This window comes from Dermacentor variabilis, chromosome 4, assembly GCF_050947875.1.
Source record: "Dermacentor variabilis isolate Ectoservices chromosome 4, ASM5094787v1, whole genome shotgun sequence".
Taxonomy (NCBI): domain Eukaryota; kingdom Metazoa; phylum Arthropoda; class Arachnida; order Ixodida; family Ixodidae; genus Dermacentor; species Dermacentor variabilis.
Window position 1 is genome coordinate 46,086,693 of NC_134571.1, and position 14,615 is coordinate 46,101,307.

General features: G+C 42.7%; 1 protein-coding gene across 1 annotated transcript in view; it reads left to right on the forward strand.

The window, feature by feature from the left end:
- Nucleotides 1-14,615, forward strand: part of Pgm2a (phosphoglucomutase 2) — a 65,254-nt gene that overhangs the window by 19,183 nt on the left and 31,456 nt on the right. Inside the window, exons 5-8 of the mRNA XM_075688876.1 lie at nucleotides 3,848-3,871; nucleotides 7,892-8,061; nucleotides 8,228-8,417; nucleotides 9,510-9,607. Coding sequence (XP_075544991.1) covers nucleotides 3,848-3,871; nucleotides 7,892-8,061; nucleotides 8,228-8,417; nucleotides 9,510-9,607 — 482 coding nt within the window. The remainder of the gene's footprint in view (nucleotides 1-3,847; nucleotides 3,872-7,891; nucleotides 8,062-8,227; nucleotides 8,418-9,509; nucleotides 9,608-14,615) is intronic.

A 14,615-nucleotide genomic window follows, 5' to 3' on the forward strand; every position in this document is an offset into this window, starting at 1 on the left:
TCCGTTTATTCAACTCCAGTTAATTATAGATTTTTTGGTTAATTCAATCCCGACCGAAGGTCTCAGCCGGCGCCCATGCGTTTCTCTGGGCCCAGACTTCCATTATTTCGGTCCTAAAATTGGCCTTTGCCAGATCATTCGAACTTGACCAGTCAGCGTTCATGTGCCTGAACATTATGGTGTGGACCCAATAGTGACCCCTTTAGTGGCAGCACATCTCAAGGAAGCTTAGGGAGATGAGTTGAGCACACGTCATTTCTCGTCGAAAACGCCTGCCCTAGGAAGATTTTCGGCCTGCCCTAGGAAGATTTTCAAGCAATCAATGTAGCCCAATATGTCTGATTGCAGTATTTACTCGATTCGAACAACCGCCTCATATATTTCAGAGAAAATTGACCTGAAAATTGCCTGCACGGTGCAATTGAATGCGAAACCAAAACCTGTTCGTGGGGTTTGTATGCTTTACTGCATGATACAGCTATATTGCGGAGAAGTTCATTTTAGGAAACCGATCACCATTGTGCGACACATGTTGACACTTGCCAATTTTTGTTGCTAGGAAACCAGGTACGTGTTAGATTTCTACTTTGTTCAGGAGCTTTTATGTTGTTTCCATGTTAGTTTTCTACTTTGGACACATAGAAAGTGGGCGCATGCTTGCTTCAGGGGCATATTAGAATTGGGCAAATAGTGCTAAATGAATGAGCAGTGTGTTTTGCCGTTTTTTCTGCTTCTTGTTAAATTCAACCCGCCAAATAATTCAGTCAAATTTGTCGGTCTTGTTGGGGTTGAATTAATAGAAGTTGACTGTAGTGAAGGCTGAGCCTATCTTTCAAAACAGGAAATTTCTTAGTCCTATTTTTATCACTGATGAAACAAATTGTTTATGGTTCCTTAGGTAATATGTGGATATACATACAAAAGTGAGTGTAGGTAACTATCAAGATATCACCGACCTAGTTCCACATGTCCATTCAGCAAGCCCATGTCCAGCCAAGAAGCCCACAGCACAACTCTGGTTCTAGTATATTTGTGTTTTCTGTACAGTGAAGCCTCGTTACTACCAACTTTTCAGATTATAGAACTTTTCAGAAATCCCCTGCTGACTGCTTATACTCTCAATGTAAAAATATTTCAGTACTGTGAACTTCAGAATAACAATCATTATTCAGTTTCCATGTCATGTTAACAATGTCTCAGCACTTCAGATTAATGTTCCAAAATATGGGGAGTCTTAGATTTCTGTGCATCGTTCCCTGCAGCCGGAACAGTAGACCAGCAGACAACAAGGCGCTGAAAGCTGACGCCACAGCATATGGGTTTGAAAAACCTGAAATGGCACTGAATATGAAAAATGAGAGGATGGGAGAGTAAATTTTATTATTCCTTTTTTTTCTTTCTTTTTTTTTTTTTTCTATTGCGGAAGGGACGAAACATCAGGTTTTGTAAGCGCTTGCTTTGCCAGGCAAATGTCGCCTAGCAACGGAGGTGCATCTCTTCCTTCTTTTACCGTTTTTTCTGCACATGTCTCTTCTTTCTTTTGCACTTTTTTCTGCGCCTGTACCAGCTACACATGAGGAGAAATGTAACCTCTGTGCTCATGGGGGTGCCACACGGTCACACTTGTGTTTGCACGCATTTGCGCTTTGGAATAGTTCAGTTGTCCGCCTCGAGCGAGAGAGTTGTGGCATCTACGGGCAAGGAATGTGAAAAACAAACAAACAAAAAGAAATGTTATGCTTTGTATGCAACATGCAGCTTCCTCTTTGTCGGCGGTTTTCTCAGTGTCAGTGTAAATTTTGCGTTCACCACTGACTACACAGCGCTTCGGGGGGGGGGGGGGCGCAGTGGAATCTGTGGAAAATAGCAACAGCACAGACCGAGAGCCAACACCGACGCTTTCATGGATAGCTCATATGGCGACAACTGATAAACTGATGGATTGATAGGAGAATAGTTAATTTTGGTACTTTCGCTATAACGGCCTTTCAGAATAACGAATTTGCTGTGGTCACATGAAGTTTGTTACATCCAGATTTCACTGTATTTGCTTCCAAAATTTGAACCTCGCATTCTTGCACTGTATTTTGCAGGCCTTGAGCATGTATAAACACATTTAAAAGAAGTATTGGTGGAAAGCGGGCCTTTCTACTGCCTGTGCTCCCAGTGATATGGGATATCATATTATTAATATGTAAAGATCACTTTCCTTTAACAATGCGCTTTCGAATTTTTCAGGCACAGCCTGTACACAAGAAAAATGTAAATACATAAATGCACATCTGTTTTGAAAAACAGACCTGCTTGCCACTGTATACACTAACTTCAGAAGCCTTTATTTTGCCTTCATGTGCTACCTCAGTCGTCATCACTGGCTCATAGCCGCTTAGCTGGAGCAGCTGGAGTCTGGTTCAACACAAAGTGCGCTGTTCAAAGGTGAAGCCCTTCTTGGATTTGGGCTCAGTTGTTGCACTGGATGTAACTTTGCATGATGAAAACTACCAGGGTTTCCACATGATGTATGAACGAAATATTGCAGTTGATTGTGTTTGTGTACACGTTACACGGTGTAGCAGTGATTAAACGTCACTGCACAAGTGTATTTATGAAGCATGGAAGATCTCTGTGCACGATGCACGCAGACTCAAGGTGGCACATAGCAGAAGACCCTGCATTGCATGAATGCGTACACACGTGGGGAAAGTATTATGGGACAAGTGGCAGGTTGCCGGGATATGAATTTTATGGACATCATTGACACCTATTTAACAATATTTCGTCTAACAGACTGCCAGCTGGAAAAGCAACAAACAGACTGAAGAGGAGCCTGATACACATATATCCACCGTATTGATCTGTTGCTAATGTGCGGCGGTAGCGGAGGGCCATCCATGCAGCTGCAGATGATGAGGTGCATGCTTCGGAAAAAGGGCTGTCGCATCCACATGTCTAATTTTTGAAATATTTTATTTTCATTGACATATACACACTAATTCAGGTGTACAGCGCTGTCATGGCTGTGGACCTTGTGCAAGAATACATGGCAACTTTGAATCAGTAGCAAGATGCTGAGATTTATTACAGTAACCCTAGCAGTATAGTGTAGTTGTCTAAGCTAAGACAACCTAGTAGCCAGCAGCAATCCAAGACAAGACAAAAGAGAGAATAAATTAAGTGTTGTATTAGAAAGCATGGCAATATCCACTACCTCCCTCGATCCATAGTGTTGAACATCAAGTAAAACACGACACCTAGTGCTGCAATGCCTTCAGGTTGTCTTGGTTAAATGCAGTTAAGCATACTTGCAGTGGAATTTGGGATAACCACCAAAAACGGGGGCGTCAACCAACCATGTGTGTTGTTTTTACGTTGCCACAGCACTTCACAAGAGCTTCAAAGGATCTACAGGTGCTCTCTTCTTGTATTGTATTTGATAAGTTGGAACTCTGGGACCCGTCGAAATGGTATTGTAGGGAGTTGTACAATGTGGTCTACATTATGAGTCCAGAATTGAAATTCACTTTACTGTTTCCTTGTTATGATGACTAAGGTGTCAAAGGGATCAACAGTGAATGAACAAGAGAAGGTGCAGGCTGGGGCTGATGTTTCAACAACTCTCTTTGTCAAAATGTTGGCTCCAGGCTGAGGGTTATTTAATTATAGCACTGTTATTCACTTCAGATCTCCATCTTCCTGTGAACCCTTGAGTTGAAGGTGGTAAACTGGCACCAGAAAGCAGTGTTTTAGTACTTGATATACAAACTTTGTAGCAGCCATCGCAGAGTTTTGATGCGATTGAAGGCATAAAGCAGAGACATGCTTACACTTTTGCCTTTGATTTTTTCAGGTCTACTGGAGCAACGGCACTCAGGTGAGACAATTTAGTCTGCTTCACTGATGAAGAGTTGCAGTGTAAGGTGTGTCAGGTGGCACTTGATGTCAACATGTTGGGAAAGAACAACCTGTAGGAGAAACACAGCTTTGAGGCCAGAAGTGCTAGTTGATAGACTGGCGTAATTAAAAGCAGACAAGTCTCTTTATTTGAATTGTATTTGTATGTCATTCATGTGACAGTCTGCAAAAGAAGTCATCCATGAAGAGCTTGACATGGTCACAGTCATTTAATATAAGAGCACTTATACTATGAACACAAAAACATAGATGTGACTGTAGATTATTATGTTAAGACCCCAACAAACCTTGTCATCATCATAGATCTAGCAGTCTATACTGTATTTACTCGATTCTAACAAGCCCTCGATTGTAATGCATGCCCATTTTCCGTGACCTAAAAAAAAGGAGAGAAAAAAACACCCTCAAGTTTAACGTGCACCCGTTTGGCGTGACTTAAAAAAAAAGAAGTGTCCTTTACAATACCGTACAGCTCATTCTTTCATACAGAAATACAACTTTCTCTCATTATGAAAAATCAGATTTACTCCCAGTGCACTAAAGTTGCGATAAATAGAAAAAGTCACAGTTTCACCCGAAAGGCGAAGCATTGATTGCGGTAGCAGATTAGTAGACAGCTATATGAAAAGTAAGGCTAGTAGTTTTATCGGCCATATAAACTTTTAAACATTTAATTACTAACTAAGTTACCAAGCATGGTGTCACACTCGCACAAGCAAACATGAACACGTCTCACTTAGTGACCATGGAAACTCTTTCATCAGAACACTGGAGTGAGGAAGTGCTGTAGCAGGAGCAAGTGAATTCACCTTTGTGCGGCCCCTTGCTTCAACGTGAACTAAGCAGTGAGAACGCAGCATGGTGTGCCTAAATGCGTAGGCTCGCAGATCGATTTCAAGATAGGAGCCGGGCAGCCACGCAGCCATGCCATACGCAACAGCTACTGGAGTGGAATGGCTCTTCTGTTTGCATCAGTCCTGCACGCAAGTTTCGGGCACTCCAAACACCCATGATACGGCCAGATTTCCGTCCGTCTCCGCACACATGATCACTTTCCTTTTAATCGCGGCATCGCATGTCTTCGCAGTCGGCGCTTCCATGCTGACAGAGCAAATGCAAGAAAACGGGAAGACAGACAGTGTACTAACCTAAGCACATGTACTACGGCACATGGGGGAAGCTACGGCAGCTAGACTCGAAGCCTGTATAAGGCGGCCATCTTAAAATGCCGATGGCAATATAGTAACACAGATTTAGGGTCGTTCTCAATTCTAACGTGCACGCAATTTTTGGACCTATTTTATTGGAAAAAAATTGTGCGTTAGATTTGAGTAAATACGGTGACTTTTCAACAACACACAGTCCGAAAATGGCACATTTATTTGTTTGCTTGCTTGTCTTACTTAATTATTTTATTTATTTATTCTCACTCGCTTATCACTCATTGGTGAACCAAAAGGCCCAACAAGGTTTTAGTGGGGGATGATGGGACAGGATTCATGCAGTTAATCATTTATACAAGTAGAGCAGTAACATGTAAACAGACAAAAAGAGATAGAATCATCCACAAAACCGACAAAGTTGTTAAACTATCGCAATAACATACTCCATAGCATATATGTTACATATACAAATGGAACTTTTAACTCTAGGCACATTGAACTATACCTGTGGAACAGACAATCCAAAAAGAAACAGAGAGAGAAAAGAATAGGACAGCAGTACCAAGCACGTGAAATTGGTAAAGAAAGTCAAACCCTGGATTGACAAATCAATGCACACCAATATGAGGCCTTGTCTAAACTAAGAAGTACTTGAAGCACAATAACGTTTGTTCTGTAGTACTTGCTCAGTAACACAACTCGGAGGACTTGTCCAAGGTGTGTTGCAGTAGCCATATGGGCCATGCTTCAATTTTAGCGTGACATGGGGACTGGAATCGGGCCTTTGAGAATGCCATTGTGTTGATCACTAACACTTTTGCATCATTGATCTTGCCACCATCATGGTCCACCATTCTCGCATTCCTTCTCCTACCCCATTGTATATTAGCAGGTTTGGGCATACAAACTCAGGCCAACGTTCTTGCTTTTCTCTAAATAATTTTTCACCAACTCTTTGACTTGGTCAAGGACACTTTCTCGGTAAGCAAAATTCAAGTTCCTATAACCATCATCACCACCAGCCTATGTTTAAGTCCACTGCAGGATCTCGGAATTAGCCCAGTCCTGCGCCAACTGATACCAACTTGTGCCTGCGAATTTCCTAATTTCATCATCCCACCTAGTTTTCTGCCGTCCTCAACTGCGCTTTCCTTCTCTTGGCACCCACTCTGTAACTCTAAGGGTCCACCAGTTATCCATCCTACACATTACATTGCCTGCCCAGCTCCATTTTTTTCTCTTAATGTCAATTAGAATATCGGATATTCCTATTTGCTCTGATCATTGCAAATCATTGATCTTTGCACGGTCCTTAACTTGTTCTCGAGCTTCTTTGCCAACCTCCAAGTTTCTGCTCCATATGTTAGCACCAGTAGAATGCAGTGATTGTACACCTTTCTTTTAAATGACAGTGGTAAGCTCCCGGTCAGGATCCGGTGATGCCTACCGTATGCACTCCAACCCATTTTTATTCTGTAAATTTCCTTCTATTGATCAGAGTACCCTGTGAGTAATTTACCTAGATAAATGTACTCCTTGACCGACTCTAGAGCCTGACTGGTGATTCTGAACTCTTTTTCCCTTGCCAGGCTATTGATCATTATCTTTGTCATCTGCATATTAATCTTCAACCCCACTATTACACTTCCATTGTTAGGGTCCTCAATCATTTGTTGTAATTTCTCCCCTGTGTTGCTGAGCATGGCAATGTCACCTGCAAACCCGAGGTTGCTGAGCCTTCCCAGTTTAATGGCTTAAGTACTTCTTCTAAGCATACAGTGAATAGCACTGGAGAGATGGTGTCTCCTTGCCTGACCCCTTCCTTTATAGGTATCATATTACTTTTCTTGTGGAGAACCAAGGTAGTTGTGAAATCTTTGTAGATATTTCCAGAGGTATTCACGTATGGCTCCTGTACTCCTTGATAACATAATGCGTCTATGACTGCTGGTATCTCTACTGAATCAAATGCCTTTTCATAATCTATCAAAGCCATATAGAGAGGTTGATTGTACTCTGCAGATTTCTCAATTACCTGATTGATGGCACGGATGTGATGCATTGTAGAGTATCCTTTCCTGAAGCCAACCTGCTCTCTTGGTTGACTGAAGTCAAGTGTGGCCCTTATTCTATTGGAAATTATCTTGGTGAATATTTTATGCAATACTGAAACTAAGCTAATGGGTCTATAATTTTTCAATTCTTTAACGTCTCACTTTTTGTGGATTAATATAATGTTGGCATTCTTTTAGTTCTCTGGAACACTTGAAGTAGTGAGACATTGCGTATATAGAGCTGCAAGCTTTTCAAGCGTGATATCTCCTACATTTTTGATTAAATCAACTGTTATTCCATCCTCTCCTGCCACTTTTCCGAGGGTCATGTCTTGCAAGGCTGTTCTAACTTCATCGTTATAGAAGGAGCCTCTGCATCCTGTTCATTACTACTTCGAGCCATATGGGCAATGCTTCAATTTTTGTGTGACATAGGAACTGGAATCGGGCCTTTGAGAATGCCACTGTGTTGACCGCCAACACTTTTGCATCATTGATCTTGCCACCATCATACTCGGATTCCATCTCCTTTCCCAGTATATATTAGCAGATTTCAGCATACAAACTTAGGCCAACGTTCTTGCTTTTCTCTAAATAATCTTTCAACTCTTTCACTTGGTCAAGAACACTTTCTCAGTAAGCAAGATTCAAGTTCCGATAACAAACTAAGAGCCGCAACTTTTTTTCTTCACTCTTGCACCTTTTCTTGTATGAAAGCACAGTTGTTGTCGTCACATCTCTCGAATCGTTGAAACCTTTCAGATAATCTCACCTCACGACAGTGGTGTTCAGGCCAGCATTGAAAAGAACCTGGAACCCTGGCCAGAAGCTTGGAACATTGATCTGATTAAGACAAGCCCACTGTGTACCGACCCATTGGCAGAAGTCAGCAAGAAATACTTTGACATTATTGCATCTAATATTTATGACAGGTAAGTAATTTGTTTTGTTCCACCTACATCTCCATGTTTTCTACACAGTTGGACGTTCAATTACAAAGTAGTATTGAAATATAATGTGCATTACAAGTTCTACCGATGCCTCAGCTAACATTAACCAGGGCTGACAAGCTGCATAATGGTTTTGTTCCTTCTGCAGGTCCATGAATGAAAACTGCAGGCTGAAATTCACATTTACGTCAATGCATGGTGTGTCTCATCTGTACATGGTTAAAGCATTTGAAACATGTGGTTTCAAGCACTACATTCCAGTCAAAGAACAGATGGACCCCGACCCCGAGTTCCCCACAGTCAAGTTCCCAAATCCAGAAGAAGGAAAAAGCTCACTGGTAATTAGTAGCAAAATTGCGAATTGATAAAAAAAAAATAACTGCAAAGAGTAGTAGGATAGGGTTAGTTTTATTCTGACAATCAGATGAAATGGTGAGGTGTGACTTTGAAGCCAAGAACTAACTTTGCTTCTTGACAGATGTCTTTGTACTCGCCAATGGCTTAAACACAGATGAATCAAAATATCTGGGCTCAGAGAGAGATAATAAACCTTACTCAGATGTTCAAAGACCAAATTATAGGCCTTCTTTGGAGAGGACATTTGTTTTTATGGCTTGGTAAATGTGGTAAGTTGTAGAAAAAGTAGTGTTGCGCTAGGGAGCTCGAGGTCATGATTTCAATCCTGGCCGCAGCTGCCGCATTTCAACAGGGACAAACTGCAGAAATGCTTGTGTACTTAAATTTAGGTGCATGTTGAAGAACCCCAGGTGGTCAAAATTAGTTCGATGCCCTTCACTACAGTGTGCCTCATAATCGGATCATGGTTTTGGCACCTAAAATGCAAGAATTTAATTTAAGCTTGATACATAGGCATAAGGTAATGTATGACAACCTGCATGAATCGTCCTCTTAGTTTCATCCTATATTCATACTTACGCCACCTTTTATGAATTGATAATTGCTAATGAATTGCTTATGAATTGTGTAGTGATAATTTTGCATACAATTCTTGTAAAACTGACATCATTGATGATGAATAAACTTGGACTTGAACTTATGAATTTGCCTTCATCTTGTGGGTTTCCGCAGAATTCATTTAAACAATTCCTGGAGAGGCATTCTGTTAGAGTCCACCAAGCCAACATGTCCATTTCGTCTGCTGCCGAAGTTCTGATTGGCTGTGCCACCTCGCTGCCGCAGATGTACAGCCCAGCCCAGCCAATCAGAACTTCAACAGCAGACGAAATGGACATGTCCACTAGGTGGACTGTACAAAATACCTCCCTTGTCTCTGACAGTACTATGTTGTTTCATATGATTGTGTTTGACAAAAATGTGTTACAGGTGCTTTTAATGGCTGATAGTACAGCCAAATCTGCGGGTGCAATGTCTTGTTCTAATGGCCTTTTCATTTCTTTTTCCGGCTTTAGGATTTGTCTTTCGTTACTGCTAACAAGGCAAACAGCAAGTTGATTTTGGCGAATGACCCTGATGCAGACAGGCTAGCCGTGGCTGAAAAACAATCCAAGTGAGTTCTATTTTGCATCTTGTGTGATGCAGCAAACTTGCACATGGCAGCAGATGAAAACATATACAGTTGAAGCCCAATGATACGTTCCATGCTCTTGCATTTTCCTGGCTGTTAGGTTGCATTTTCATGGTTCATACCTAAATTTCATTGACTCCCATGTATTATGTTCCTGTTTGATATGTGCTCCATTAAACGCCATACATCATCATCTGTTTGATATGTCGTCATTCTGTAATGCTCCAGCATCTTATGTTGCGTTTGAACCTGGCAGTCAGGTGAATTTAATGATGCAGGTGAAAATTTGCTCTCATATGAATGTAAGAGTAAACTCTCATCATGCCAGCTTTACGAGATGCCTGGTATCTGCCATGGTGCTGTTTCTGCTGCACAACAACAGTTGCCTTGCGTGCTGCATCGTGCCAACATGTTGCCTCCACAGGTTGTTAAAAACCCATCCAAAGAGCTTCAACGCCACTCTAAACCTTACGATCACTTTCCTTTTTTGGATGGAATTGCAAAAGCTTAATAGGAACTTAAATTTATGAAAACAGAGAATAAGGCTAGTTGGTATTGATTCATAATTGCTACAAGCCAAAATACGAAGACAAAGGGGAGACACGAAACAACAGGACCATCCGCTCTGCAACAATAAATTAAATTTAGGAGACATACTGTCGTTTCATGTCTCCCTTTTGTCTTTGTATTTGGCACTGTAGTAATTATGGCTCAATATCAACTAGCCCAACTCACCATTCTCCTTAATTTAGTTTCTTGTTCCTCAGCACATGGCGCTGTTGTTTTGTGTCTCCCCTTCATTTTTGAATTTTGTGCTGTAGTAATTAGGTGTCACTAGCAACTGAAGTACATGGTTGCTTAGTGGCTTTGGTATTGGGCTGCTAAGCATGAGGTCGCGGGTTCAAATCTCAGCCACAGCGGCCGCATTTGGATGGGGGTGAAATGCGAAAAATGCCCATGTACTTGGATTTAGGTGCACAGCAAAGAACTCCAGGTGGTCCAAATTTCCGGTCTCCCACTATGGCGTGCTTCATTATCAGATTGTGGTTTTGGCATATAAAACCCCATAATTTAGCTTTTGCAACACTGCAGACTTTTAGTGTTACAGTGCAGGCAAAGCAATTGAAAAAGATGTGAAGTAAAAAGTCACAGGCCTGTGCTGCAAACGCAGCACAGTAACAGCGTAAGCTGGAGGAGCACCTCCATAGGAGCTCCATTTCCAGCAGCACATACTAAAGGGTTCGTACCTTGTGAGGACGCACCATAACGTGTACCACAGAATAAACACAGCTAACAAGACTATGTGGCGCACTTGTCACATCCCTTGGCCTGTGGTGTGATACAATATTGTTGATGATGAGGATGGCGATCATTTATTTGCACCCCCTTTGAAATGAGGCAGTGACAAATGGTCATCTAGCCTGCTTGAGTTGACCAGGTCCTGCAACATGTCTACATGCAACATGCAACTGTTAGTTGCAACTGCTACATGTCGGGACACTTGGTGTAATACAACGCGATGGCAATGCAAAATTTGTACGTATTGTCCCAATGCAGTGCACATGTCAAGTTGTGACAAGTGGCACAATACGATGCTAACAATGATGATTATGATTTATTGGCATACCCTTTGAAATGGGACGGTGACAAACAGTCACCTAGCCAGCATAATTTGATAAGGTATACTGTACATGGTTTTCATTCTAGAATTATTGTATACATTTCCTTAATATTCTTTTTCTTCCTCGAACTTTCCTTATCTACCTTGAATGGCTACCTATAAAGTTCTACATGGCTTGCCACCTAAAGTCATAATATGCAACTGCTGTGCGAAGTGTGCACGTATTGACACTATGCGGCATGCATCTCGCATCACTTGACAAGTGACATGATGTGACGCAAATAATGATGATAATGGTGATGATTTATTGACATCCCTTTTGACACAGTGCAGTGACATACAGTTACCTAGCCTGCTTGATTTAATCAGGTATGCCATTGCATACCTGTCGATCTCCTTTTTCTTCCTCAAGACTTGTCTATCTACCATATACCGCTAGCTGTGCAACTGCAATGCAAAGTGTGCACGTATTGTCACGGGGTCGTGACGTCAAAGAACACAGTAGCAATACTGTGAAAGGCAAAACTAGCTTTTATTGGGCGAACCTGTGCCCACAAAACAGGCTACACTTAAAGCACAACGAGAGCGGCGAACATAGTTGGCGATCGTGAAAATCTAATCAACGGGTCAAGCGCGTCGGCTTTTATACTTCAATCGTCGAATGTTCCAGATTAATCGTTGGGACCCGCGTGCCTTCCACAAAGTTCTACACCATTCGCATCAGGCGATGAAATCAGATAACATAAGGTTCGGCGACAACAGGAAGCAGATAGAAGCATCGATAACTTTCCAGAAACTTCGGATACATGCAGGCGCGTCCCGCGCTGTGCGATAACATTTGTTAGGCCGCGAAACGTGGTCGCCCGATAAAGATAAGTACACGTGTCAGTATCAATGCTATACAGTGCGCATCTCATACTGCCTGTCTCCTCGCATGCTACGATGCATGTATAGGGCATTCTTCCACTGCAAGCTAGCAAACGATGGCGTGACTCAGTAGTAGAATACAGTAAAACCTCATTAAACCATCCGTTTAAGCAGTAGTTTCATTTTAAAAATAGTCAATTCAAATCCCTGACTCAGTGGCCATTGAACATAATGCGTTTTGTATCCAGATAAACCGTACCAGCTTATTGCATATGTATAGGTTAACACGTAGTTTTTCCATTTTTCGTCACACAATCACGGCGGTGCGTCGTCCTGATCGGTGGGGCCGCAGTACAACAAGCCTCAGAGATCAGAACAACGGCCTACAAGCACCCTGTGCGTTTGCACGTGAAGCCACGTCAACATCATTTTGGCGCCGTGCCAGAGAGCGTTGTGGCATCATGCAAGCTAGGACTCGCGTCACGCCCTAGCTTGGATGAAAAACACCGGGTGCTCAGCATAGAAGAAAAATTAGACATCGTTTGTGCTATCTAACGTGGCACAAAGAAGTCGGCGCTGGCATGCGACAGCAGGAGATCTACCGTTGACTGCGGTGTGTGGCATTTGGAATACAAAGTTGCTCGGCAGTGCTTCTGCAACCGCGAAGAGATGTCGGCTACGAGGTTCGACTTTTCGCCATTGTTGCCTCTGTTGTTGTTGAAGTGTCGCCTAAAAACAGTGATGAAGATGACACGAAAAGCAACAGCACAGGCGATTCAGGCCCAACAGTGGCAGAAGCTTCGTGTTACGTCAGCTTCCTGAATGTATTCATCACGATGAGAACACCAACCCGCAATAAAGAAAAGCGCTCTGCCACTACTGCAGCGGCGCCCGTGCACGGAAAATATGCAATGCCAATGAGGCATCTGCTATGGCAGTATTTGCCGACAAGTGGGGGCTGGCTGAAAAAGCTGGCTCGCAGCTTCAGTAAGTTTGAGGCCGCTGTCATTGCTGCTAGGCTGCCATGGCATCAAACGAAAATAACACTGTTGTCGCGCGAAGTGAATACATACTGCATGTTCTTGCCCTCTCATCGTACTCTGAGTTCTGTTTTAGACAGGTAACTGGGCGATCTCGTGCTATTTTGGTTAAGCAGTACTACCGTTTAGTACATACTCTTTCCGAGCTTAGGCCAACTATGGTTTAACGAGGTCTCACTGTAGATAATTGCCGCACAGTGGGTTCTGGTTCGATCTCGGCAGGAACTATGTATTTTTTTAAAGCAAAACCTTTACTAACCGCGTCGAGCTGAGTTTCGCCGTAGCCTTGCCAATGCATCACGTGACTTGCCGCTTGCCTGGCTAAGAGGAGCATTACGCTCACTTATTCAGTGCAAGCTTGGCCATAAATGAGAGTGAGGCTGGGTCGTCTTCTGAGCATTGCGCGGGAGCGGGAGGCTTTGAGCCATTGTCGTCAAGCGCTGTCTGATCACACCACGGATATCACCTGGCGAGCTGCTTCACTGGAGTGGGTCCGGAATGCAACAGGCATCGCACCGTCGAGATCAGTGTAGCCACCGCGTTTGTGCCCTGTTCGTTTGTGCTTTGACACTGTGCATGTTCGCGGCATCTCTCTGCATGTCTAGCACTTGCACTTTCCCTATGGCACAACAGGCGCCACACCGTCGAACGATGCATGTCCACCCAAGCCTAATCACAGTCATGTCTAGCTACTGACCTAGGCACAGCCTTCATACCTGGCTTAACCCTTTCAGGGTCGATTTTCTTCGCCATATGCGACCGCCCAGGGTTGATTATTTTTATTGCGGATTCCAATTCTTCTGACGGACCTATTTCACAAAAAATTTACCGTAATTTTTCTAAGGTGACCGTAAAGGGAGAAAAAATATTTTGCATTGGTATGTATGTAATCTTTATTCATGAATAACAACAATAAAACAAGGAAATAAACTTATAAGAATTAAAATGTTGAGGCATTGTTATAGTTCAAGGCTTAGAATATGTGCACACGAGAATATTTCGCATGTATCAAATGTTCCTGCTCTTGCATATTTACGTCCATAGCGTAAGAAACTGTGTAGGTGAGCGCACTCAAGAAAAGTAGTTGTGTGGTTGCCTGGTTGCAGCCGAGCGTAGCTTTACGAGTTGCTTCTTCAGCAGCAGTTCGCACCTAGCTAGGAGGCCCCATAACATGTTGCAAAGAGGTAAGACAGCTAGTGACACTATGTGACGCACATGTCACAACCTATACTTGTCACGACACAATGCAAGTGGAAACTGGTGGGTCCAAAGTACTCAATCCACAGGAACAGTAAAAAGAACGGACTGTTTAATACTGCATGATAGTCGCTTCTTGTTCAATATGTCTTCTTTTCATCATTGTCCTTGCCATACTTACGGACACAACATTTTCCTCCTTTTCAAAGGATGCGTCATCTTAATGTGAAAGTTAAGCATGTGCAGGCACGCAACATTAAAATGC